Here is a 27,058-nt window from a genome sequence, read left to right on the forward strand (position 1 = left end):
ACTCGTAGGAGAAAGCAGTGCATGGGTCAAATCAAAGGAGTCTTTGATGTTCACGTTCTTGAGCCTACGACACATCCTCTGTTACACTTCATAAAGATTCATATAATAAGACTACATATAATAACAGCAGCAATTATTACAGTAGAATTATAGCCATGAAAATAGGGATAGTAATGTGACTAATAATAATAATCGAAGTAGCAGTGGGTGTCAGTCGGCTTCACGGTCCAGGTACCACAAAACGAAGAACGAGAAAGCAAAAAGGGTGGAAGTAAATAAATGCTTAATGGTACATATTTCCACTTAGCCCTCAAGCTGAGTGACAGGACAGAGGTCATGGAGCTGGTGCGGATTTAGTGTCTTGATTTAGGACAACTCCCTCAGCAGAGTGAAAATATTGAAGTTCCTTCCAATAATTGTATCTTTGGTCTCACTGCTAGTAGGCCTAGATGAGTATGGGCCTTGTGTTATATTTTACAAATGTAATTATATATTTATTCAAGGGATTTTGAATTGCTCATGTGAAATTCCATCATCAATGGGGATCAACATGACCTGCATTAAATATTATTATCATTGTTATTCGTATTAATATTCTTATTAATATTCATATTATTATTGATGATAATGCTTATAATAATAAATTAATAATGATAATAATAATATAATTATTATATTACAGAGCCTGTAACATTCTGACAGAAGAATGTTGGGGAGTGCTTCACAATAATCATAATGATTATTATGATTATTATGATGATTATTATGATGATTATTATGATTATTATTAGATTATTATTAGTATTATACATATTATTATTATATAAATAATATTATTGTTGATATTCTTATTATTACTACTACTACTAATTATTATTATTATTATTATTATTAGAGCCTGTAACATTCTGACAGCAGAATGTTGGGTAATGCTTCACAAGAATAATAAATAATAATAATAATTATTATTATTATTATTACTATTATTATTATTGTTAATAATATTTATTATTCTTGTGAAGCATTCCCCAACATTCTGCTGTCACCCCGTATATATCATGTGGTACATTCTGTTAAAGTATCACTTCTTTAGATGAGATTCCAGAAACAAAACCAAAACAAATGATTAATCTTTGTGATTTTATTGTGGATAACATGATCAATACAGGAAGTTTTGTATCTTCTGCCTGCTTTGCATTCAGACAGTTGACAACCAGGAATTAATTCATATCTTTATTGTTTGTACTTGACCATTAACAAGGAGCGTTGAAAAGAATATATACATTGACAGCTCTGGGCTGATTAAGCGTCAATGCATGTTGTGATCATCTATTCAATCATTTCCCCTTTTCAGATCAAACTGGTTGAGGGGTGTAGAAATTTTGATCCCATGGGAAACCCTTATGCAACAGCCAATTCCTGAGATCTGTCCTAACCAGCTTTTCAACCTTCGCCCTCTTCAGATCTGAGTACTTCTCAGATGTTGGTCGTGCCTGCTCTTTGACGTCAACCACGTTTTTAAACAAGTTGCTCAAACTTTCAACTTCGGCACAATTGCCATATTCATTCACAGCAATTTCACTTGTTGTCAAACCAAACAAATTACCACATGATCTGCAAGGAGACTTGACCTTTCCATCAGAGAGGCTAAACGCATGGCACCTGACATTACTTGGAAGTACGATGGTTCCATCAAAATCTGGTTTCTTTTTCTTCTTCGGAAGGTAGGTCATCACTGCACCAGCTACATAACTGTCCCAGCCACCAAGACAGGACGCAGCATACATGATCCGCCTAGGATCTGGAGCGGAATTGGAGACTCCATAGTACTTGACTGGATCTTGGATCTCTGTTTTGTGAGAGAAACAGATGGTGGAGGAGACCAGATGCATTGATTCACGAAGCTTCAGGTCAGTGATGAGCGTTCGCAGGACATCTATGATTTTGTTTTCATTCTCTCCTCCATTCAGGTGGACAATCTGCAAGCAATCAGGCATTTTATCAATGCTGTATCATTTACTGAGTCATGCTTTGTTTGTGAAATGCAATGATTGTACTCTAATTATAAACTGTAATATATTAAGATTTCTACATGAAGTATCAATTATATGCAGCTTTGCAAAGAGGAATTGAATCATCTTTTGACAAACTATAATCCTACCATGTCTAGCACACATGAAAATGGACCCCGCCTGGGTAGCCTAGAGGAGAAGAGTTCAAAAGGCCGAGGGAAGACGTCCTTCAACTCTTTTATTATCTCGACATCAATCAGAATCATTTCTGGTGAAAATGGTGGATTGTGGATTTTTCCGCAAAAGAAGATACTGTGAAGAATCTGTGGAGACGAAACACATTCAAGGAGATATCATTTTATATTTTAAGAGGCATTAGGTCAAAATAATTAGTACATTTAGAAAACAGTAATCAGACATACCTCATCCACTAAGGCTTTAGCGTGAGCTGAAGGTTGATAGAGATCCAACATTTTCTCGATGAGCAAAAAAGCATTCCTTCTGAAAGGTTCTTCCTCTTTCAGCAATTGTTGTTCTCTAAAACGATGAAAAATCATGTTTTCCAAGGATTGAAAAGCATAATGCAACAATAAGGTTGTACTCAAAAACAAATATATTAAAACAATAGGCTACTCATCTATAATTGATAAAGTACAACTATTACTACATTTCACATTACTCATTTAAAATCATATTTCCAGTTGTATTATGATTAGTAAACCAACAACTAGATGTTTTCCAACAATGTAAAACTGCCACCATTATTATCAAAAACTAATTTAATAGTCACCCAAGATTTCCCTTTTTTACCTTCAACTAACTGAACACTGTTTAGTTTCAGTTGTTGTAATGACTTTGTGAATCAGTTCACTCACCTGGTTTTCTCTGGATCAGCCTGAAGCAATCAGCAATAAAACACAACACGTTACAACAATTACACATTTCACTGACAACAGAAGTTAAATTAGCAATGTAGAATTGAATCATAATGACATTAAATATTGGCAAAAGGAAAGCTCTCGAAAAGCAGCTACTCACCATTGTTAAGTCGTCAGTAAATGAAACCGAAAGAAAGAAATGAAACCCTACATCCAGATTCTAACCACCACTCCTTGTTTATATCCATGACGTCAAGAGAATGGGGAGGGATTTAGAGAATAGAGAAGTTTAATTGTTTCACTGGAAAGCCATGAATACTGGTTTGTTCACAACTGGTCAGAGTTTGGGTAACTGTGCCAATAGAAACAGATTAATAGCAAAAAGACTGTCTTGCACAGGAACCAGGATGTTGATTATAGGCGTGGTGTCCCCTAACAACTGAAAATAGAAACGGAAAATCCCCACTCATGTTGCAACATCTTATGTTACCATGAAAGTGATAAGAAAGAAACTTTGAGTTCTGCTTTACTGACATGTTTAATGATCGTAACTCAGCATAGTGGCTAACACTTTCTAAAAAACATGTTTTTGTTGTTTTAGAAACATTTAAAATATGCAGATGTGACTGCCAAGTGAAGGTTCTTTCAGCATTTAAAGGAGTTTGTTGGTGATGTGATGTTCTTCTGAGTAATCACCTCGTCTCTGAATTCAGTCTAAACACAACTTCCTCATATTGTGTGGTTTGTCAGTGTTCATTTCAGCCTCCCCAAACAGAATAAACATTTTCTGCAGATCAATTGTTTAGAAAAATGTTTTTATTCATTACAGTAGGCATGGAAAAAGTGCTCATATGAGACTAACAGGTATCACAAGAGAATGTGTAACAATAAACAAATATTTCTCACATTCATTCAGTCAATTATTGGAAATAGATGTTTTAAATGGTAATTCCATAATCACTGAGCTATCATTAACAAAATCTCTAATAGATTCAGTTTGAGTGCGATCTGATGACTGTGAAGGCCATGGTATTCACATCATTTTCATAAACCAATTCGGTGACCCCATTTAAACGATGGAATTGTATCGATAAACCCCACATTAGTTTATCAATCATATTAGAACAAATATATTGGATCACTTAATCAATGAAGGACCAGAGACACTGATCTCTGGTTAAAAAACCACAACAAATATTCAAATATATATATATATATATATATATATATATTGTATTTATACATTTTCACACATATTAAACACCAAGCAAAATAGATCAGCTGCAGACTCCTGGAGAAAGTGTTGGAAGTAAGAGAGAGTAGAAAGAGAAAATAAATCAATTAAATGGCTAAATACGGAATAAATATGAGTGTGAAACAGAAATGAACATATTGACAAATGGTGGAACAAGTGACCAGATATCCAGGCAGTGACGTGTTACATGGGTGATCATGAAAAAGGGGCAGAGCGAGATGAGGTCCAAGAGGTGTTCAGGGTCAAAGGGGCATAGACTCTGACTAGAAAGAGTTGTTTTATAGTCTGATAACTGGCCCAAATGTTTTGATTTCAACAACTCTAGTGATAGAGACCTCAGGGTTACTTAAAAATAGTAGAACATCATCAGCATGAAGTTTTTTTGGATGCTTGACATATTGGTGTATTGATGTTTTGATGTAGGATATCAACACATCCAGAGCAGAAAAAGTATGACCTTAATTTTTACAAGTCAAAGACAAAAATACCAACCTGTGTTTTGTTTGATGGATTTGAGATTCCCCATGAATTTGGACTTATTTGCTGTCACCAGTTTACGGTGCTCTTCGTCCAAGCGTTTCCCCTCGGGACCCTTCCTCACTTTTTCCCAGTCCTTGTCGGTCTACACACAAAAGGCAATATGGAAAATAATTAAAAAAACACATTGTCAGTACACACAGGTGATCAATCATCAGGGTCCACCATCACAAAGCCCTGCTTGTTAATGGCAAATTCAATGTAACTTCTCACCATGTTCTCGAATGCCTCCCCTTTGTAGTAGGTCTTGTCTGATGGATACTCTATTCCCTCTTCAATCAGCTGCTTCAGGCTTGAAGCCACCAAATGCAGCTCCTCTCCATCGTAGGCATACACCTTTTTGTCCTCACAGGTCATCAGGACGAGCTGGCCACACGGGCATGAGGTCCCCTCCACCTTACCCACAACCTGCATGCTCACTTTATCTTGAAGGTAAAATTTGTTCCACCCATTCACCACGTTCTCCTTCCCACTGTAAATGGTGTCGTCCAGGTTTCCAATCATCCACTTTGCTCCCGCCGGCTTCTTTAGGGGGATAGTCTTGTGTCTAATTGTGGACAAAAGCTCTGCCACCTTTATCACAGCATCTAAAACTGTGACAGATGCCAGAGGATTTTGATTAAATATGGAAAATACTTATCATAGCAAGGTTGTACAATGTGCGAGGCAAAGGTGTGTGTAGTTTACCTTGAAGTTTTTTGATTAGCTCGTTAGTAGGCATATCCAGCTGCTGGCCTGCTGATCTGAAAGGCAGAAAGTGAGCAGCAGTGATTACTGGACCATATATAAGAAGAATATGTTGTGGTACCTTAGGACAGAATATACAAAAAAAAGTGGCAAAATAGTGATTTGTCTCAACACAGGATTAACCACCCCAGTTGAATCCTTTAAATCTAAACTCATCTTTTCGCCCCAATTTTCACATTATTATTTATTCTTATGGCGACTCTAGCGCTCCTGTAACTATGTTGCTATTAAGGGGAATAGCTGGAAAGGGTAAAAAAAAAACATAACTTATCGATATCACCATGAAACTTGCCCAGTTGATAACTTATATTGGGACAATTCTTTTTTGTTTTATATTTTTTTCTGGAATTGTATGTTCAAATATGCTAATGAGTCATTATCTTATCAAATATGTTCACATTTGCCTACATTTCCAGACCAGCTAAAATCAGGTTTGAAATGATTGTTTCATTTTGTTGACATATTGGAGTCAAAGGTTTTTCCTAGAGGAGGAATTTCGACATGTGTCTTTTTACACCTTTGTCTCTCTGATCAGAATTAAAAACATTGCAAACCGTGATGAATATTGCACTTTTACTCTAGGAGTTATACCAAGCAGAACTGTGGTATGGCAGCCCGAATGTGGCCGCTTCACCACAAAATGATTAGATGTTACTCATGGAAATCAGATTGACCATGTCGTACTATTGATAAAACAAACATAATTGGAAATAAAGGCCACATTCCAAGTTGGCACAAAGTAAATATGTGAGTCACTTTGACTAAACAAGCAGAAGTGAAAATTAAAAGCTGTGACAATTCAAAAGAATATGTTTTTATTCTAGATTGGAGTAAATTAATAGAAGTTTTTAAATAACTTCTAGAAACTCAGTAAAGTGATCCGATAACATGTTATTGATTCTGCAGTTCTTCATCCCTCAGTTCCCATTTTCATCCTGCTTTTTCATGTCTCTTCTCTCTCTTCAGTTTTCACTCCAGTGCAGAAGTGTAGTCTGTCCTGTTGTATTTATGGCACAGAGGAGGTTTTGGGCTTTACAAATATTAAGTACCTCTTAATTCACCTGCCTTTTCTATGTAATTTTCCATTTAAATGACCCTTAAGAGAACAGAAAACTGGTTCTTACCCCCTGGAACATGCGCCATTCTTTCTCTCTTGTCACCTAGAAAACAAAATGTGTATTGTTAACAGTAGTGGTACTTAAAACCTTTACTCGAGTACTGAAAGTAATACTACAATAGGATATTATTATATTATTATCATAGATTTGTATTATTTTATTATAAGACAATAGACAAAACACTAACAGAACAGCACAAAAGACAAAAACAGTGACGCTGGCCCTTTTTTAAAAGAACTAGGGAATAAACTGTATTAATAAAAAGCAACTATACCTGTTCATAGTAAACACAACAGAATACGGACTCATTTATGTTCATAATAAATGAATGTTTTCACAAATAGAATAAAAGCTGTTTAAATAGGAATCTATTGTTTTCTTTAGAAAGGCTACGTTGAGTCACAACAATTGATGATTGTGCAGAAAAATATTCGCCCTTGAATATAGCATTGTCTTAGTTTTTCTTTCTAATCATCTCACATGTGAAAACTAAGGAATGTTTATTCTGATAAACACTGTTTAGTAGACCTAAAGGCCCTAAACCCTTGTGTTTTATTATCACCGATAATATTAGTTCTTGGATGTCATTTATTTAAACATTTATATAATTATTATATTCCTTTATTGATCCCCATGGGGGAAATTCAAGTGTTGCAGCAGCTCAACTACACAGACAATAAATACACATACTATATAACTACACAGACAATAAATACACATACTATACAACTACACAGACAATAAATACACATACTATACAACTACACAGACAATAAATACACATACTATACAACTACACAGACAATAAATAAATACTATACAATATAAATACAAATAAATTTATATAATATATAAATAAACATACCTGAAGGTAGTGTAATCTCTAAATCATACTTTACATTTTAGAAATTGAAAAACTGACCCAACAGTCCAAACATCAGTTCCATAAATCGCCCTTGAATGTAGCATTGTCTTAGTTTCTCTTTCTAATCATCTCACATGTGAATGTTTATTCTAATAAACACCAAAACGCCCTAAACCCTTGTGTTTTATTATCACCCATAATGTTAAGGAGTTATTTCAACAGACTTGATAATGAAATAAATTAATAGAAAGCGTGATTAAAGTCAAATAAGTCAAATAAGAGTAGGCTTCTTACCGGAGTTGAACAGTGGATCGAGTCCCTTGTTGTCTTCACGGAAATAATTCTGTGACGTTTCATTCCATGTTCAGTGCGACACTCACCACTCCCTACTCACTTGCTGCCTTCAAGTGCACATCGGACATTGCAGTTACAAAAGCTATGTGTTTTGAACGGGGACTATAACAAACAGGAGCTCTGTTGTACTGGTAGTTTCTATGTTTTTCCTTCATAAATAAGTGTAAGTAAAAGGGAGGTTACGTTTCATAATTTAAATGCACTTATGTAACCCGTTCATAGTTTATTTTATTTGCACAATTGAAAAATATAAAAAACACATTTACATTTACATTGCATTACATTACATTACAGTCATTTAGCAGACGCTTTTATCCAAAGAGACTTACAATAAGTGTATTCAACATAGGTATTCAAGAGAACTACTAGTCACCAGAAGTCATAAGTGCATCTCCTTTCTTAAACAAGCATCTAAGAGCATAAACCAGAGCAAAAGTACAGAAACAAACTAATACGAATACAATAAGTGCAACAGACTGATATGAATACAATAAGTGCAACAAACTAATACGAATACAATAAGTGCAATAAGTGCAACAAACTAATATGAATACAATAAGTGCAACAATACAATAATACGAATACAATAAATGCAACAAATAATGAATACAATAATAAATGCAACAAACTAATATGAATACAATAAGTGCAACAAACTAATACGAATACAAAATGCAACAAACTGATATGAATACAACAAATGCAACAGATATGAATACAATAAGTGCAACAAACTAATATGAATACAATAAGTGCAACAAACTAATACGAATACAATAAGTGCAACAAACTGATACGAATACAATAAATGCAACAAACTGATATGAATACAATAAATGCAACAGACTAATATGAATACAATAAGTGCTAAGAGGAAGGCTCAGGGTAGCACTTCTTGAAGAGGTGATAAATGATATTACAGTGCAGGAAGAGGCAGAAAGCCCACTGGGCTTATTTGAAGCTTCCACCTATATAATATTTAAAAAAAATCACAATACTATAACGGATACAAAAAGAAAATATACATATGGTATGAAATATTGTTGAAAAAGCATTTTTACAAGATATGATTTATAATAACAATACATTATCATTTCATCACTCTCAATTCATTTAAATGCATCTTTCCAACCCATGCATCACTGTCAATTTCCACAACTGCACATATGGGCCACATCTGTGGAAATCGCAGCATTATTCGTTGTGTTTTCACTTCCAGGTGCCACGTTATGTCTGAGGATAATCCTACGTGTGTTAATTCAGACATTTCAGCGTGTCTGTGAAGGCAACAGAAAATGTGACGCAGACGTTTTATCTGGCGGATAACAACTGTCTGCGCATGCGTACTGTTTAAATTGAGAAGCTTGCTTCACATACATTTAATGAGGAAATCAAAGGATCTGTTTTAAAATAATTCACTTGACATTTAGTCACTAAATTAAAAACAGGAACAGAGTTTATATATTTTAACCCTAAACCACCCAACTTTCCTGAATGTTTGTACACATTTATGTGAAATATAACAAAAGCATAAAATGTAGATTTTCTAGTTAGTTATTTATATATATTGTCAGTATATCAATTTTTTTAAATTATATTGAATTTTCTATTGGATCACCCAGACACATGAATTTGCTTTAATGCCGTAATAAGAAAGTTTCTGAGCTAAAGTTCAGTTATTACCCACTTTCCTTTTCCTGATCTGGTTCTTGGTCTAGGATATCACATGATTAGGATTGTTATAGAATCCACTAAATTGGTATTTGTATTTTGTAGATTTTTAAACTGAGAGTGTGAGTTGTGGGGAATTCACAGAAAGCAAAAAAGTTGGACAAAATAAAATGGTTTTATAAGAACCAGTTTCTCAAACATCCACTAGATGTCAGTCTCATCTAAAAATGGTAAATTACCTCTTTGACTTTATTTTTACTTGCTAAAAGAAGCACACAATCAAAGCTACACCATTTCAGATACATGTAGGTATATTTTAATGAAGTGTGTGTGTGTGAATGCACACTACTACTTTGTAAATCAACACGCCTCCAGCACCTTGAAACAGTTACACAACTCGTCTCCTTTAAAGCATGCACGACTGGTTTTCACATTCAAAGAGATATCATTTTGTATTTTGAGAGGCATTAGGTCAAAGAAGCAGTATATTAAAAAAAAATCAGTAATCAGACATACCTCATCCAGTAAAGCTGTAGGGTGATCTGAAGGGTGATAGAGATCCAACATTTTATCGATAAGCAATAAAGCATTCCTAATGAAAAGTTTGTCCTCTGTCAGAAATTCTTCTTCAAATGTTTTCAGAGGATTAAAAAGCATAATGCAACAATAAGGTTGTACTTAAAAACAAATATATTTAAATAAATAGGCTACTCATCTGTAATTGATAAAGTACCACTATTACTACAATATACATTACTCAATTAAAATCATATTTCCAGTTGTATTATGATTAGTGAACCAACAACTATATGTTTTCCAACAATGTACAAACGGCCACTATTATTATCAAAAACTAATTTAATAGACTTTTTTACCTTCAACTAACTGAACACTGTTTAGTTTCAGATGTTGTAATGACTTTGTGAATAATAATACCCGGGTTTACTCACCTGGGTATTTGCTCATGAGCAGCCTGATGCAATCAGAAATAAAACACAACACGTTACAACAATTACACATTTCACTGACAACAGCATTGAAATTAGCAATTTAGAATTTAATTATAATGATATCAAATATTGGCAAAGGAAAGCACTTAAAAAGTAGCTACTCGCCATTGTTAAGTCGTCAGTAATTTAAATAGAAAGAAGAAAATGAAGCCCTATACATCCGGATTCTAAATACCACTCATCGGTTTTTTTTCATGATATAAAGAGAATGGGGAGGGATTTATTGAAAAGTTTAAATGTTTCACTGTAAAGTCATAGTACTGGTTTCAATATGTAACTTTGCAAATAGAAAAATATGAATAGCGAAAAGGCTTTTTTGCACCGGAAACATGATCTTGATTTCAGGCGTGGTGTCCCCTAACAGCAGCAAAGATTTCGCTGAACTGAACTGAGTAGAAATGGAAAACTCAGCATAGTGGCTAAAACTTTATGAAAAACATATTTTTTTGTGTTTTGGAAACAATCAAAATATGTAGATGTAGATTCAATAATAATCATAATAATCAATGATTATTATGATATTATGATTATATGATTATATGATTGTATGATGTATGTGATTATTATGATTATTAATTTTATTATAATTATTCATTATTATTAGTATTATACATATCATTATATTATTAATGTTATTATTATTACTAATAATAATAATAATAATTATTATTATTATTATTACAGAGCCTGTTACATTCTGACAGCAGAATGTTGGGTTATGCTTCACAAGAATAATAAATAATAATAACAATAATAATAATAATAATATTATTATTATTACTACTATTATTATTGTTAATATTTATTATTCTTGTGAAGCATTCCCCAACATTCTGCTGTCACCCCGTATATATCATGTGGTATATTCTGTTAAAGTATCACTTCTTTAGATGAGATTCCAGAAACAAAACCAAAACAAATGATTAATCTTTGTGATTTTATTGTGGATAACATGATCAATACAGGAAGTTTTGTATCTTCTGCCTGCTTTGCATTCAGACAGTTGACAACCACAAATTAATTAATATCTTTACTGTTTGTAAATAACTTGAGCATTAACAAGGAGCGTTGAAAAGAATATATACATTGACAGCTCGGGGCTGATTAAGCGTCAATGCATGTTGTGATCATCTATTCAATCATTTCCCCTTTTGAGATCAAACTCATTGAGGGGGGTAGAAATTTTGATCCCATGGGAAACCCTTATGCAACAGCCAATTCCTGAGATCTGTCCTAACCAGCCTTTCAACCTTCGCCCTCTTCAGATCTGAGTACTCTTCAGATGTTGGTCGTGCCTGCTCTTTGACGTCATCCACATTTTTAAACAAGTTGCTCAAACTTTCAACTTCGGCACAATTGCCATAGACCGACTCAGCAGTTTCACTTGTTGTCAAACCAAACAAATTACCACATGATCTGCAAGGAGGCTTTTCATTTTCCTCAAAGAGGCTAAACGCCTGGCACCTGACATTACTTGGAAGTACGATGGTTCCATCAAAATCTGGTTTCTTTTCCTTGTTTGGAAGGTAGGTCATCACTGCACCAGCTACATGACTGTCCCAGCCACCAAGACAGGACGCAGCATACATGATCCGCCTAGGATGTGAAGCGGAATTGGAGACTCCATAGTACTTGACTGGACTTTCGATCTCTGTTTTGTGAGAGACACAGATGGTGGAGGGGACCAGATCCGTTGATTCACCAAGCTCCAGGTCAGTGATGAGCGTTCGCAGGCCATGTATGATTTGGGTTTCATTCTCTCGTCCAATCAGGTGGACAATCTGCAAGCAATCAGGCATTTTATCAATGCTGTATCATTTACTGAGTCATGCTTTGTTTACTTTAATTATAAACTGTAATATATTACGATGTCTACATGAAGTATCAATTATATGCAGCTTTAGGAAGAGGAATTGAATCATCTTTTGACAAACTATAATCCTACCATGTCTAGCACACATGAAAATGGACCCCGCCTGGGTAGCCTAGAGGAGAAGAGTTCAAAAGGCCGAGGGAAGACGTCCTTCAACTTATTTAACATCTCGACATCAGTCAGAATATTTTCTGGTGAAAATGTTGGATTGCGGATTTTTGCGCAAAAGAAGATGCTGTGAAGAAACTGTGGAGACGAAACACATTCAAAGAGATATCATTTTATTTTTTGAGAGGCATTGGGTTAAAAGAAGCAGTAAATTAAAAAATTAAAAAAACAGGATTCAGACATACCTCATCCACTAAAGCTTTAGCGTGATCTGAAGGACGTTCATTGAGTGTCACCATTTTATCGATAAGCAATAAAGCATTCCTTCTGAAAAGTTTTTCCTCTTTCAGAAATCTTTCTTTTCTAAAATTAAAAAAAACCATTTGAAAAATCAAATGTTTTCAGAGGATTAAAAAGCATAATGCAACAATAAGGTTGTAATTAAATAAATAGGCTACTCATCTATAATTGATAAAGTAACACTATTACTACAATACACATTACTCATTTAAAATCATATTTCCAGTTGTATTATGATTAGTAAACCAACAACTATATGTTTTCCAACAATGTACAAACTGCCACCATTATTATCAAAAACTAATTTAATAGTCACCCAAGATTTCACTTTTTTACCTTCAACTAACTGAACAGTTTAGTTTCAGATGTTGTAATGACTTTGTGAATCAGTTCACTCACCTGGTTATCTCTGGATCAGCCTGAAGCAATCAGAAATTAAACACAATACGTTACAACAATTACACATTTAACTGACAACAGAAGTTAAATTAGCAATGTAGAATTTAATCATAATGACATTAAATATTGGCAAAAGGAAAGCTCTTAAGAAGCAGCTACTCACCATTGTTAAGTCGTCAGTAATTTAAACAGAAAGAAAGAAATGAAGCCCTATACATCCAGATTCTAACCACCACTCCTTGTTTATTTCCATGATGTAAAGAGAATGGGGAGGGATTTATAGAGAAGTTTAAATGTTTTACTGGAATGTCATAATACTGGTTTGTTCACAACTGGACAAACTTGTTTTTTATAAATATGCCAATAGAAACATATGAATAGCGAAAAGGCTTTCTTGCATAGATGTTGATTTTAGGCGTGGTGTCCCATAACAGCAGCCAACAATTTGCTTTGAGAGTAGGATCGGAAAACCCGCTCATGTCTTATCAACTTATGTAACCATCAGAGTAAAAGGAAGAAATGTGGGTTCTGCTTCACATGTTTAATGACTATAACTCAGCATTCTTTTTTTATGTTTTGTTGTTTTGGGAATATTTAAATGAGTATGTTGTTCCCTGTTTATCTATTGTTTGTGTCGTCTGGATGTATCTTGTGATGTTTTCTGAGCCTCTGAATTCAGCCACAACTTCCTCATAATTGTGTGGTTTGCAAATGTTCGTTTCAGCCTCCCCACACAGAATAAAATTTTCTCACGATCATGTCTAGAAAAATATTTTTATTTGTTACAGTAGACAAGGAGAAAGTGCATGCTGGTCGTATACCTGCCTACTCCTATATATAACTGCAGGTGCCCACATCCATCCATCCATCCATTTCCTTCCGCTTATCCGGGGCCGGGTCGCGGGGCAGCAAGCTAAGGAGGGTCCTCCAGACGTCCTTCTCCCCAGCAACACTTTCCAGCTCCTCCTGGGGAACCCCGAGGCGTTCCCAGGCCAGACGAGATATATAATCTCTCCAGTGTGTTCTGGGTCTACCCCGGGGCCTCTTACCAGTTGGACGTGCCTGGAAAACCTCTAAAGGGAGGCGTCCAGGAGGCATCCTGATCAGATGCCCGAGCCACCTCAGCTGGCCCCTTTCGACGCGAAGGAGCAGCGGCTCTACTCCGAGCTCCCTCCGGATGTCTGAGCTCCTCACCCTATCTCTAAGGCTGAGCCCAGCCACCCTACGAAGGAAGCTCATTTCGGCCGCTTGTATTCGCGATCTCATTCTTTCGGTCACTACCCAAAGCTCATGACCATAGGTGAGGGTTGGAACGTAGATGGACTGGTAAATCGAGAGCTTTGCCTTTCGGCTCAGCTCCTTCTTCACCAAAACGGTCCGGTACAACGCCCGCATCACTGCTGACGCTGCACCGAACCGCCTGTCCATCTCCCGCTCCATTTTACCCTCACTCGTGAATAAGATCCCGAGATACTTGAACTCCCTCGCTTGGGGCAGTGACTCACTCCCAACCCAGAGGGTGCAATCCACCGTTTTCCGGAAGAGAACCATGGCCTCAGACTTGGAGGTACTGACTCTCATCCCGACCGCTTCACACTCGGCTGTGAACCGCCCCAGTGCGTGCTGAAGGTCACGTTCTGAAGAAGCCAACAGAACCACATCATCTGCAAAAAGCAGGGATGCGATTCTGAGGTCCCCAAACCGGAAACTCTCCTCCCCCGGCTGCGCCTTGAAATCCTGTCCATGAAAATCACAAACAGGATTGGTGACAATGGGCAGCCCTGGCGGAGGCCAACACGCACTGGGAACAAGCTCGACTTTGTGCCGAGTATCCGGACACAGCTCTCACTTTGGTCATACAAGGACCGAATGGCTCGTAGTAACGAACCAGGTACCCCATATTCCCGCAGTACCCCACACAGGACTCCCCGAGGGACACGGTCGAAGGCCTTCTCCAAGTCCACAAAACACATGTAGACTGGATGAGCAAACTCCCATGCACCCTCCAACAGACCTGCAAGGGTAAAGAGTTGGTCCGCTGTTCCACGTCCAGGACGGAATCCGCATTGCTCCTCCTGAATCTGAGGTTCGACAATCGGACGGAGCCTCCTTTCCAGCACCCTGGAGTAAACTTTCCCGGGGAGGCTGAGCAGTGTGATACCCCTATAATTGGAGCACACTCTCCGGTCCCCCTTTTGAAAATGGGAACCACCACCCCGGTCTGCCACTCCACAGGCACTGTACCCGACTTCCACGCGACAGTGAAGAGACGTGTCAACCAAGACAGCCCAACAATGTCCAGAGCCTTTAGCATCTCCGGTCGAATCTCATCCACTCCTGGCGCTTTGCCGCTGAAGAGCTTTTTAACTACCTCAACGACCTCCGCCAGGCATATGGACGAGACTTCCCTGAGTCTTCAGACTCTGCCTCTTCCACAGAGGACGTGTTGGTCGGGTTCAGGAGTTCCTCAAAGTGTTCTTTCCACCGCTCGACAATATCCCCAGTCCGGGTCTGCAGTTCTCCCCCTGCTGAGCACAGCCTGAGAAAAGCCCTGTTTCCCCTTTCTGAGTCGTCTCACGGTTTGCCAGAACTTCCTTGAGGCCATTCGAAAGTCCTTCTCCATGGCCTCGCCAAACTCCTCCCACACCCGGGTTTTTGCCTCAGCAACCGCCGCAGCTGCAGCCCTTCTGGCCAACCGGTACCTGCCTGCTGATTCAGGAGACCCTCGGCCAACCAAGCCCGAAAGGCCTCCTTCTTCAGCTTGACGGCCTCCTTCACCGCTGGTGTCCACCAGCGGGTTCTTGGATTGCCGCCACGACAGGCACCGATCGCCTTCCGACCACAACTCCTAGCAGCAGCTTCCACAATGGAGGATTTGAACATGGCCCACTCGGATTCCATGTCCCCAGCCTCCCCGGGATGCACGAGAAATTGTTCCGGAGGTGGGAGTTGAAGACCTTGCGGACAGGATCCTCAGCCAGACGTTCCCAGTTCACCCTCACTACACGTTTGGGTTTACCGGGTCTGTCCGGCAGCCTCCCCGCCACCTGATCCAACTCACCACCAGGTGGTGATCAGTTGACAGCTCTGCTCCTCTCTTCACCCGAGTGTCCAAGACATACGGCCGCAGGTCTGATGACACAACTACAAAGTCGATCATAGACCTTTGGCCTAGGGTGTTCTGGTACCAAGTACACTTATGAACCTCCCTATGCTCAAACATGGTGTTTGTTATGGACAGTCCATGACTAGCACAGAAGTCCAACAACAAAGCACCACTCGGGTTCAGATCGGGCAGGCCGTTCCTCCCAATCACACCCCTCCAGGTTTCTCCGTCGTTACCCACGTGAGCGTTGAAGTCTCCCAGAAGAACTATGGAGTCCCCAGTCGGCGCCCTTTCCAGAACACCACCCAAGGACTCCAAGAAGGCCGCGTACTCCGAACTGCCGTTTGGTGCATAGGCACAAACGACAGTCAGAGACTTTCCTCCTGCGATTCCCAGTCGCAGAGAGGCGACCCTCTCATTCTCCGGGGAGAACTCCAGAACAGCGGCGCTCAGCCGGGGGCTTGTGAGTATCCCCACACCCGCCCGGCGCCTCTCACCCTGGGCAACTCCGGAAAAGGAAAAAGTCCAGCCCCTCTCCAGGAGTTTGGTTCCAGAACCGGTGCTATGCGTGGAGGTGAGCCCAACTATATCTAGCTGGTAGCGTTCCACCTCCCGCACCAGCTCCGGTTCCTTCCCCGCCAGAGAGGTGACATTCCACGTCCCTAGAGCTAGTCTGTGATGCCGGGGTCAGCACGCCCAGGTTTCCGCCCCAGCCTGCCGCCCAGCTCACATTGCACCCGACCCCAATGCCTATCCCTGCGGGTGGTGGGCCCACAGGGTGGCGGCACGATGTAGCTTTTTCGGGCTGGGCCCGGCCGGGCCCCATGTGCCAAGGCCCGGCCACCAGACGCCGCCGGCGAGCTCCCCTACCAGGTCTGGCTCCAGGAGGGTGCCCCGGTTTCCCTATTCCGGGCGAGGTGCCACAACCTTGCATCGTCCGATTCATTGAGGTTTGGTGAATCGCTCTTAGTCTGACCCCTCCCCGAGACCACTTCGATAAGGTGGCGATTCATTGGATGAATTGGGTAACACTGCCCACAGTGTTACCCAATTCAAAATAAATTACCAAACCCAAAACTAAGTATATAATTAAACAAAACGAATGATCATCAATATAAAAATACAAATCTTAATATATCAAATTTCAACAACTCCAGTGATCGTGTTTTGTCGTATAGATTAATAGATAGATAGACTCTCAAGGAATTTGGACTTCTTTGCTTGCACCAGCTTACGGTACTCTTCGTCCAATCGTTTCCCAACGGGACCGTTCTTCACTTCTTCCCAGTCCTTGTCGGTCTACACACAAAAGGCAATATGGAAAAGAAAAAAACAAACAAATTTTCAGTACACACAGGTGATTAATCATCAGGGTCCACCATCACAAAGCCCTGCTTGTTAATGGCAAATTAAATGTAACTTCTCACCATGTTCTCGAATGCCTCCCCTTTGTAGTAGGTCTTGTCTGATGGATACTCTATTCCCTCTTCAATCAGCTGCTTCCGGCTTGAAGCCACCAAATGCAGCTCCTCTCCATCGTAGGCATACACCTTTTTGTCCTCACAGGTCATCAGGACGAGCTGGCCACACGGGCATGAGGTCCCCTCCACCTTACCCACAACCCGCATGCTCACTTTAACTGGAAGGTAAAAATTGTTCCACTCATACACCACGTTCTCCTTCCCACTGTAAATGGTGTCGTCCAGGTTTCCAATCGTCCACTTTGCTCCCGCCGGCTTCTTTAGGGGATAGTCTTGTGTCTTTTGTGGACAAAAGCTCTGCCACGTTTATCACAGCATCTAAAACTGTGACAGATGCCAGAGGATTTTGAGTGCGAGGCAAAGGTGTGTGTAGTTTACCTTGAGGTTTTTTGATTAGCTCGTTAGTAGGCATATCCAGCTGATCTGCCGACCTGAAAGGCAGAAAGTGAGCAGCAGTGATTACTGGACCATATATAAGAAGAATATGTTGTGGTACCTTCGGACAGAATATACAAAAAAAAAGTGGCAAAATTGTGATTTGTCTCAACACAGGATTAACCACCCAGTTGAATCCTTTAAATCTAAACTCATCTTTTCCCCCAATTTTCACATTATTATTTATTCTTATGGCGACTCTAGCGCTCCTGTAACTATGTTGTTATTAAGGGGAATAGCTGGAGTCACTTTGACTAAACAAGCAGAAGTGTAAATTGAGAGCTATTCCAGCGTGGAGTAAATAAACAGAAGTTTTTTAAAAAACTCCAGAAACTCAGTAAAATGATTCGATAACATGTTATTGATTATGCAGTTCTTCATTCCTCAGTTTCCATTTTCATCCTACCTTTTCATGTTTCTTCAGTTTTCGCTCCAGTGCAGAAGTGTAGTCTGTCCTGTTGTCTTTATGGCACAGAGGAGGTTTTGGGATTCACGATTAGTAAGTACCCTTAATTCACCTGCCTTTGCTAGAAAAACAACAATACCTGTTGATAGTAACAAAATACGGACTTATTTATTTTCATATATCACGCACACAAAATATGAGCACAAGCTAACAATTCGGCCATATCTTTTCCATATAAGATTTATAAAACTATATATTTCTGGATTTGCCTTAAATCACACGTTTTCACAAATAGAATAAAATCTGTTTAAATAGGAATCTATTGTTTTCTTTTGAAAGGCTACGACATTAAATAAATATGGTACTCATCTATAATTGATAAAGTAACACTATTACTACATTACTCATTTAAAATCATATTTCCAGTTGTTATATGATATGTAAACCAACAACTATATGTTTTCCAACAATGTACAAACTGCCAACATTATTATCAAAAAATAATTTAATAGTCACCCAAGATTTCCTTTTTTACCTTCAACTAACTGAACAGTTTAGTTTCAGTTGTTGTAATGACTTTGTGAATCAGTTCACTCATGGCCTGGTTTTCTCTGGATCAGCCTGAAGCAATCAGCAATAAAACACAACACGTTACAACAATTACACATTTCACTGACAACAGAAGTTAAATTAGCAATGTAGAATTGAATCATAATGACATTAAATATTGGCAAAGGAAAGCACTTAAAAGCAGCTACTCACCATTGTTAAGTCGTCAGTAATTGAAACAGAAATAAAGAAATGAAACCCTATACATCCAGATTCTAACTACCACTCCTTGTTTATTTTCATGATGTAAAGGGAATGGGGAGGGATTTATAGAGAAGTTGAATTGTTTCACTGGAAAGTCATAATACTTGTTTGTTCACACCTGGACAAAGTTGTTTTTTATAAATATGCCAATAGAAACATATGAATAGCGAAAAGGCTTTCTTGCACAGATGTTGATTTTAGGCCTGGTGTCCCATAACAGCAGCCAACAATTTGCTTTGAGAGTAGGATCGGAAAACCCGCTCATGTCTTATCAACTTATGTAACCATCAGAGTAAAATGGAAGACAATGTGGGTTCTGCTTCACATGTTTAATGACTATAACTCAGCATTCTTTTTTTATGTTTTGTTGTTTTGGGAATATTTAAATGAGTATGTTGTTCCCTGTTTATCTATTGTTTGTGTCGTCTGGATGTATCTTGTGAGTATCAAGCCTCTGAATTCAGCCACAACTTCCTCATGTGGTTTGCAAATGTTTGTTTCAGCCTCCCCACACAGAATAAATTTTTTCTCACAATCATGTTTAGAAAAATATTTTCATTTGTTACAGTAGACAAGGAAAAAGTGCATGCTGGTCGTATACCTGCCTACTCCTATATATAACTGCAGGTGCCCACAGTGTTACCCAATTCAAAATAAATTACCAAACCCAAAACTAAGTATATAATTAAACAAAACGAATGACCATCAATAGAAAAATACAAATCTTAATATATCAAATTTCAACAACTCCAGTGATCGTGTTTTGTCGTATAGATTAATAGATAGTAGACTCTCCAGGAATTTGGACTTCTTTGCTGTCACCAGTTTACGGTGCTCTTCGTCCAAGCGTTTCCCCTCGGGACCCTTCCTCACTTTTTCCCAGTCCTTGTCGGTCTACACACAAAAGGCAATATGGAAAAGAATATAAAACAAACATTGTCAGTACACACAGGTGATTAATCATCAGGGTCCACCATCACAAAGCCCTGCTTGTTAATGGCAAATTCAATGTAACTTCTCACCATGTTCTTGAATGCCTCCCCTTCGTAGTAGGTCTTGTCTGATGGATACTCTATTCCCTCTTCAATCAGCTGCTTCAGGCTTGAAGCCACCAAATGCAGCTCCTCTCCATCGTAGGCATACACCTTTTTGTCCTCACAGGTCATCAGGACGAGCTGGCCACACGGGCATGAGGTCCCCTCCACCTTACCCACAACCTGCATGCTCACTTTATCTTGAAGGTAAAATTTGTTCCACCCATACACCACGTTCTCCTTCCCACTGTAAATGGTGTCGTCCAGGTTTCCAATCGTCCACTTTGCTCCCGCCGGCTTCTTTAAGTCGATAGTCTTGTGTCTAATTGTGGACAAAAGCTCTGCCACCTTTATCACAGCATCTAAAACTGTGACAGATGCCAGAGGATTTTGATTAAATATGGAAAATATTTATCATAGCAAGGTTGTACAATGTGCGAGGCTAAGGTGTGTGTAGTTTACCTTGAGGTTCTTTGATTCGCTGCTTAGTAGGCATATCCAACAGCTGGCCTGCTGACCTGAAAGGCAGAAAGTGAGCAGCAGTGATTACTGGACCATATATAAGAAGAATATGTTGTGGTACCTTAGGACAGAATATACAAAAAAAGTGGCAAAATAGTGATTTGTCTCAATTGAGGATTAACCACCCAGTTGAATCCTTTAAATCTAAACTCATCTTTTTCCCCAATTTTCACATTATTATTTATTCTTATGGCGACTCTAGCGCTCCTGTATCTATGTTGCTATTAAGGGGAATAGCTGGAGTCACTTTGACTAAACAAGCAGAAGTGTAAATTAAGAGCTGTGACAGTGTACAAGAATATGTTTTTATTCCAGCGTGGAGTAAATAAACAGAAGTTTTTTTAAAAACTCCAGAAACTCAGTAAAATGATTTGATAACATGTTATTGATTATGCTGTTCTTCATTCCTCAGTTTCCATTTTCATCCTACCTTTTCATGTTTCTTCAGTTTTCACTCCAGTGCAGAAGTGTAGTCTGTCCTGTTGTCTTTATGGCACAGAGGAGGTTTGGGGATTCACGATTAGTAAATACCCCTTAATTCACCTGCCTTTGCTAGAAAAACAACAATACCTGTTGATAGTAACAAAATACGGACTTGTTTATTTCATGCACACAAGCGATATATTTCTGGATTTGCCTTAAATCACACATGCTTTAATGTTTTCAAAATAGAATAAAAGCTGTTTAAATAGGAATCTATTGCTTTCTTTTGAAAGGCCATGTTGGGTCACAACAATTTGATTCTGCAAGAAAATATTCACCCTTGAATTTGCCATTGTCTTAGTTTTTCTTTCTAATCATCTCACATGTGATAAACACTGTTTAGTAGACCTAAAGGCCCTAAACCCTTGTGTTTTATCATCACCGATAATATTAGTTCTTGGATGTCATTTATTTAAACATTTATATAAATAAATATACCTGAAGGTAATCTCTAAATAAGTTTAAAAATGTTTTTTTTTTTTACAAAACGTGGCGTTTAAAGGGCCGATCAGCTGATCAGGAGACAGCCAGGTGTTTCCCACCAAAAATTTTCGTGACGCTGTGTTGCGACAGCCAATCAGCGTTGAGATTCATTCTGTCATGTAAGCCAGGTCTGGCACCAGTCGATCCGAGCTCCGCTCACAAAACAAAAAAGTGATTTCCTTGTCGTCTTGCAGAGAGAAATAACAAAACATGAATTCTGACTTTTTACAAACAACCATCATTATGTTGTTATTTCCCCTTTTGGACATTTATTGCAATTATATCACAGTAAAATGTCGCGAATATTCGTTTCGGGGCTTTGTGAACAAGCCTTGATATGGACCTTTTCTCTCCTGTTTCCTTAAGATAAGATAAGATAAGATAATCCTTTATTAGCAGTGGGGAAATTTACAGGATTACAGCTGCAAACAAGAGACATAGTAAAAATAAGTATTATAAATAAGCAAATGAGCAATAAAAAAACAGTAAAGAATCCACAGTAAATATTATATGTACAGACAGAAACTATTATAACTATTGTATTGCACAGAGTATTATCTTAAACTGACTTTATTTATTATTGAATATAAGTGTCTCCCCTGGTCTCCTGATCCCAAGAGTTGTTTTAACAGGACTTTAACGTGAACGTTTATCAAACTCACTCAAATGACTCACCGGAGTTGAAGAGAGGTTAAAGTCCGTCGGGTGTTTGCGGAAATAAACGCTTAACATGAAAGTGGTCAAGCCAGTCTATGATTCATGTTTACTCCGCTCCATGCACACCTGCGCATTGGGAATAAAACAGGAACTCTGTATTAAACCGCAACACTGCAAGTTCCCATCTTTCCATGGTTCTCTCCTTTAAAAGGTTTTCTGATGCTTCACTTGGTTAATCTGTGGACTTCACACATTACAGTTCTCTGACTGAAAACATGGTGACATCAGCATGGAATTAGGCTTTCTCAATAAATATCTTTATTTACAGATACTAAATAAATAACATTATATATTATGATAATAATGATAATTATTATTATCAGTCACAGCATTGCACAACATGAGTCCACTAGTCAACAATCTAGTGTCAAATCTTACATTTACACAGAAAATAAGTTTATTTACAAAACTTGGTGTTGCCAATCAGCTCTTTGATCAGGAGACAGCCAGGCGTTTCCCATCATGCACTGCGCCATGCAGTCCTTGGAGAGCAACTTACAAATTGTCAATAAGAGCCTGCAAAAGACATATATTCAAACTTAGGGGGAGAGAAGGAAAGACAGAAACAAAATATAAATTTAAATAGAAAAACATAAATAAAATTTAAAAAAAGAGGATCCTGATTGTATAATTACAAACATATATCGAAGGCAATGCATGACATCCTTGTTTTTAATCACAAAACACAAAAAAGTTATTTTGACAACAGAAGTTGCCCTAACTTTGAAGTTCAAATGAAAAATGTAACTCTTTTAACACATGTGCATGTGCAGTATTATTCAACCCCCAGCTTCAGTACTTTGTGGCGCATCCTTTAGCTTTTATAACTTCTAACAAACGTTTTGGGTAAGTGCTGACAAGCTTCTTACACCTCTCGATCGGAATCTTTGCCCATTCTTCACGTGCAAAAGCCTCTAGCTCAGTGATGTTTGATGGCTTCTGTGCTGCAACTGCCTTCTTTAAATCCCACCAAGGATTTTCAATCGGATTTAAATCTGGTGACTGAGAAGGCCACTCCAGGACGTTCCAGGATATTTTTCTCAACCTAGCTTTGGTTGACTTGGAGGTGGGCTTGGGATCATTGTCTTGCTGGAGAGTCTAATGATCACAAAGGTTTAATTTGCCAACAGAAGGCATCACCTTCCTCTTTAAAATGGCCTGGTATTTCTGGGAATCCATGATGCCAGGTACACCATCAAGATTGCCAGTTCCTGCCGCAGAAAAACAGCCCCACATCATCAATGACCCGCCTTCATGCTTGACCGTGGGGATGGTATTCTTCTGGTCATAAGCCTGGCCTTTCACACGCCAGACATACCGCTGGTCCATATGTCCAAACAGTTCCAGTTTGGTTTCATCAGTCCATAGAACTGTCTCCCAAAACTCTGTAGTCTTATCCAAATTCCTCCTGGCATATTCTAGTCGACTTTTGATGTTCCTTGTGGTCAAGAGTGGAGTCCGGCCATGAAGTCCTTGTTTAGTCAGTGCACGTCTTATAGTTGCCACTGAAGCACTTGTACCAGCCTTCATCAGGTCATCCTGTAGGTGTCTTGCAGTCACACAGGGGTTTCTCTTAGATGTTCTGACTAAATTGCTAAGGACCCTTGATGAAATGTTGGGCTTTCTTCCATGGCCAGGCAGGTTTGCAGCTGTTCCATAAGTATTAAACTTCCTTATAATGCTCCAATGGTGTCTCTTGGAATATTACATTTTTGGGAAATCTTCTTATACCCAAGGCCCTTCAGGTGTGATGAAATAATCTCCTCTCTCAGCTTTTGTGGAAGCTCCTTTGTCTTTCCCATGTTTGCAACTCACCTTGAATACCTTCATGGGTGGGGTTTATATATGCAGCACAGCTAAAGCAAATTAAGGATCATTATAGAGTTCCTAAAGGCTTAATTATGTTTCAACTCCACTTTAGGCCATAAAAACTGTCAGACAGCTTTAAAAACAACAATATTATATAGGGGTTGAATAATTGTGACATGGCTATCTTAACAAAATATACTGTTACACACAAATACTACATCATGCATTTTTTGTGTTGATTTTATGTATCGCTCAACTCATAAAGAAGTCATCTGAAGCAGAATCTTGCACTTTGAAAAAACTTGAATTGATAAATCCTTAAAATCTTTGGGGGGTTGAATATTTCTGATTGCAACTGTATATAGCTACTCTATTGGGTTTATATATTTGTAAATCTGACTCTGAAAGAGTCAGTGCCTCACCAGCCACGAACCTCACCGCACGTCACTACATACACAGTGGGTTATTTGGCCCAAATATGTTCATGTGCAAAGTAAACAACAATCAACTGTTTATGTTGACAACAACTCATGTTCTACAGACACACCATATAATTCATATCAGCATGTTAACGTTATATGTAACTTATTAGCAGCTAAACTCCGGACCAAACTCCGCTGACGGCCGTGTCTTTTATGTAAATGTACATTTTTCAGCATTTTTCGCTTAGATTTGTCTAAAGTTAACGAGAAATAGACACTGTACTATCCGATAACACCGTTATTGTAACCAGCAATAATGGTTGATGTGATTTGCGAGGCGTCTGTCAGCCAACTGTCTAACATTAGCACGTTAGCCTACGTTAGATAGCCTAACGTTCTTGCAGCGTACCAACGTCACACGTTACCGTAAATGCTATCTTAAAAAGGCTGCTCGAAACCAACGGTTTTTGAAAATGCCTTCACCCGAAAGACATGTCTTGTAATACACCTGTCTATTAAAATACATGTCTTGTAATACACCTGTCTATTAAAATACATGTCTTGTAATACACCGGTCTATTAAAATACATGTCTTGTAATACACCGGTCTATTAAAATACATGTCTTGTAATACACCGGTCTTGGCTGACATCTCGAAGTGGATGGCGACACACCACCTGAAGCTCAACCTGGACAAAACCGAGCTACTGTTCCTCCTGGGGAAGGGTTGCCCGCACCGAGACCTGTCCATCACCATTGATACGACCAACTGTCGTTCTCAGCAAACATTGCATCGGTCACACGCTCCTGCAGATTCCTCCTCTACAACATCAGGAGGATTCGCCCCTTCCTCACTGAGGAGACGGCGCAGGTGCTCATCCAGGCTCTGGTCATCTCCCGCCTGGACTACTGCAACTCACTACTTGCCGGAGCCCCGGCGTCGGCCATCAGACCTCTGGAGCTTGTCCAGAAAGCTGCAGCACGTCTGGTGTTCAATCGCCCCAAGTTCTCCCACACAACTTCCCTTCCCGTTCTCTACACTGGCTCCCTGTAAGAGCTCGCATCCAGTTTAAGACTCTGGTGCTAGCCTACAGGGCAGTGAAAGGAACAGCTCCTTCCTATCTCCAGGTCTTGGTCAAGCCCTACACCCCCGCCCGACCACTTCGCTCTGCTGCCTCGGGCGACTGGTTGCCCCGTCGCTCAGAGGTCCCTGCGGCCGATCCACCCGGTCACAGCTTTTTTCTGTCCTGGCCCCTCAGTGGTGGAATGAACTCCCCACTGACGTCAGGACAGCAGAGTCGCTGCCCATCTTTCGGCGCAGGCTGAAAACTCACCTCTTCATGAAGCACTACCCTGAGCCTTCCTCGTAGCACTTATTGCATTCGTATTAGTTGTTGCACTCACTGTATTCGTATCAGTTCGCTGCACATTGAATTCGTAAGATAAGGCTTCTGTATATACATATATATATATATATATATATATACATACATACATACATATACACACATACACATACATATATATATACATATATATATACATATATATATATACATACATATATACATACATATATATATTGGATACGGTGGAGGTGGTGGGAGACAGGAGGATGATGGCCAAGCTGTCATCCCTGATAAACAACACCTCCCACCCCATGCAGGACGCCCTGGCAGCTCTGTGCAGCTCCTTCAGCCACCGGCTGCTTCACCCCGGTGTGTGAAGGAGAGGTACCGCAGGTCCTTCCTTCCTGCTGCTGTCAGGTTACACAACCAGCTCTGCTCCCAGTAGACCACATGACAATAAAAACACTGTGCAATAATAGTTAATATAGTTTTTTTTTCTGTCTGTAAATATTATATTTCAGTTATTGTGTTTTTCTACTGTTTTTATTGCTTATTTATAATACTTGTTTTTTATTTTTTTTTTTTATTTTCATTTTTATTTTTATCTTGTCTTTCTTTACTATGTCTCTTGTGTGCACTTTAACTCTATGCTGCTGTAAGCCTGCAAATTTCCCCGCTGCGGGACTAATAAAGGATTATCTTATCTTACATATATATACACATACACATACATATATACATACATACATACATACATATATATATATATATATAATTGTTTGCCCATTGTTACCGCAAAAAACGTTAAATAAATAGTTATTCTTCATAGTGCTGCATCCTTCCGCGTCCAGGCTTCGCAGCATGCGTCGTG

The 27,058-nt window shown here is 38.9% G+C and overlaps 3 protein-coding genes across 3 annotated transcripts; all 3 read right to left on the reverse strand.

Moving 5' to 3' along the window:
* Positions 1-1,220: 1,220 nt before the first annotated feature.
* Positions 1,221-19,348, reverse strand: LOC129097683 (uncharacterized). The gene is made up of 5 exons (XM_054606592.1): positions 19,318-19,348; positions 2,888-2,907; positions 2,435-2,549; positions 2,162-2,335; positions 1,221-1,979 (listed from the first exon to the last, which is right to left on the reverse strand). The coding sequence occupies exons 1-5, from the start codon at positions 19,318-19,320 to the stop codon at positions 1,356-1,358; spliced, it is 936 nt and encodes a 311-aa protein (XP_054462567.1). The 5' UTR covers positions 19,321-19,348; the 3' UTR covers positions 1,221-1,355.
* LOC129097684 (uncharacterized) lies at positions 11,386-12,534 on the reverse strand. The gene is made up of 2 exons (XM_054606593.1): positions 12,393-12,534; positions 11,386-12,228 (listed from the first exon to the last, which is right to left on the reverse strand). Exons 1-2 carry the CDS (start codon positions 12,486-12,488, stop codon positions 11,611-11,613), a joined length of 714 nt encoding a protein of 237 aa, XP_054462568.1. The 5' UTR covers positions 12,489-12,534; the 3' UTR covers positions 11,386-11,610.
* A 725-nt stretch (positions 19,349-20,073) lies between the features above and the next one.
* LOC129097691 (uncharacterized) lies at positions 20,074-21,362 on the reverse strand. Its single transcript, XM_054606600.1, has 4 exons — positions 21,355-21,362; positions 20,865-20,920; positions 20,391-20,770; positions 20,074-20,262 (listed from the first exon to the last, which is right to left on the reverse strand). The coding sequence occupies exons 1-4, from the start codon at positions 21,360-21,362 to the stop codon at positions 20,074-20,076; spliced, it is 633 nt and encodes a 210-aa protein (XP_054462575.1).
* Positions 21,363-27,058: the final 5,696 nt, after the last annotated feature.

This window comes from Anoplopoma fimbria, chromosome 10 (genome assembly GCF_027596085.1).
Source record: "Anoplopoma fimbria isolate UVic2021 breed Golden Eagle Sablefish chromosome 10, Afim_UVic_2022, whole genome shotgun sequence".
Lineage (NCBI taxonomy): Eukaryota > Metazoa > Chordata > Actinopteri > Perciformes > Anoplopomatidae > Anoplopoma > Anoplopoma fimbria.

Bases quoted from the DNA above. Each gene is read 5' to 3' on its own strand.
- LOC129097684 (XM_054606593.1), bottom strand. From the start codon at position 12,488: ATGTTAAATAAGTTGAAGGACGTCTTCCCTCGGCCTTTTGAACTCTTC. The intron at 12,229-12,392 runs GTAGGATTATAG...GATTGCTTGCAG, and splicing joins TTTCATGTGTGCTAGACATG to ATTGTCCACCTGATTGGACG.
- LOC129097683 (XM_054606592.1), bottom strand. The intron at 2,550-2,887 runs GTGAGTGAACTG...TCATCGTTTTAG, and splicing joins GCTGATCCAGAGAAAACCAG to AGAACAACAATTGCTGAAAG. The intron at 1,980-2,161 runs GTAGGATTATAG...GATTGCTTGCAG, and splicing joins TTTCATGTGTGCTAGACATG to ATTGTCCACCTGAATGGAGG.
- LOC129097691 (XM_054606600.1), bottom strand. The intron at 20,771-20,864 runs GTAAACTACACA...CATCTGTCACAG, and splicing joins GCGAATCAAAGAACCTCAAG to TTTTAGATGCTGTGATAAAG. The intron at 20,263-20,390 runs GTGAGAAGTTAC...TTTTGTGTGTAG, and splicing joins GGGAGGCATTCAAGAACATG to ACCGACAAGGACTGGGAAAA.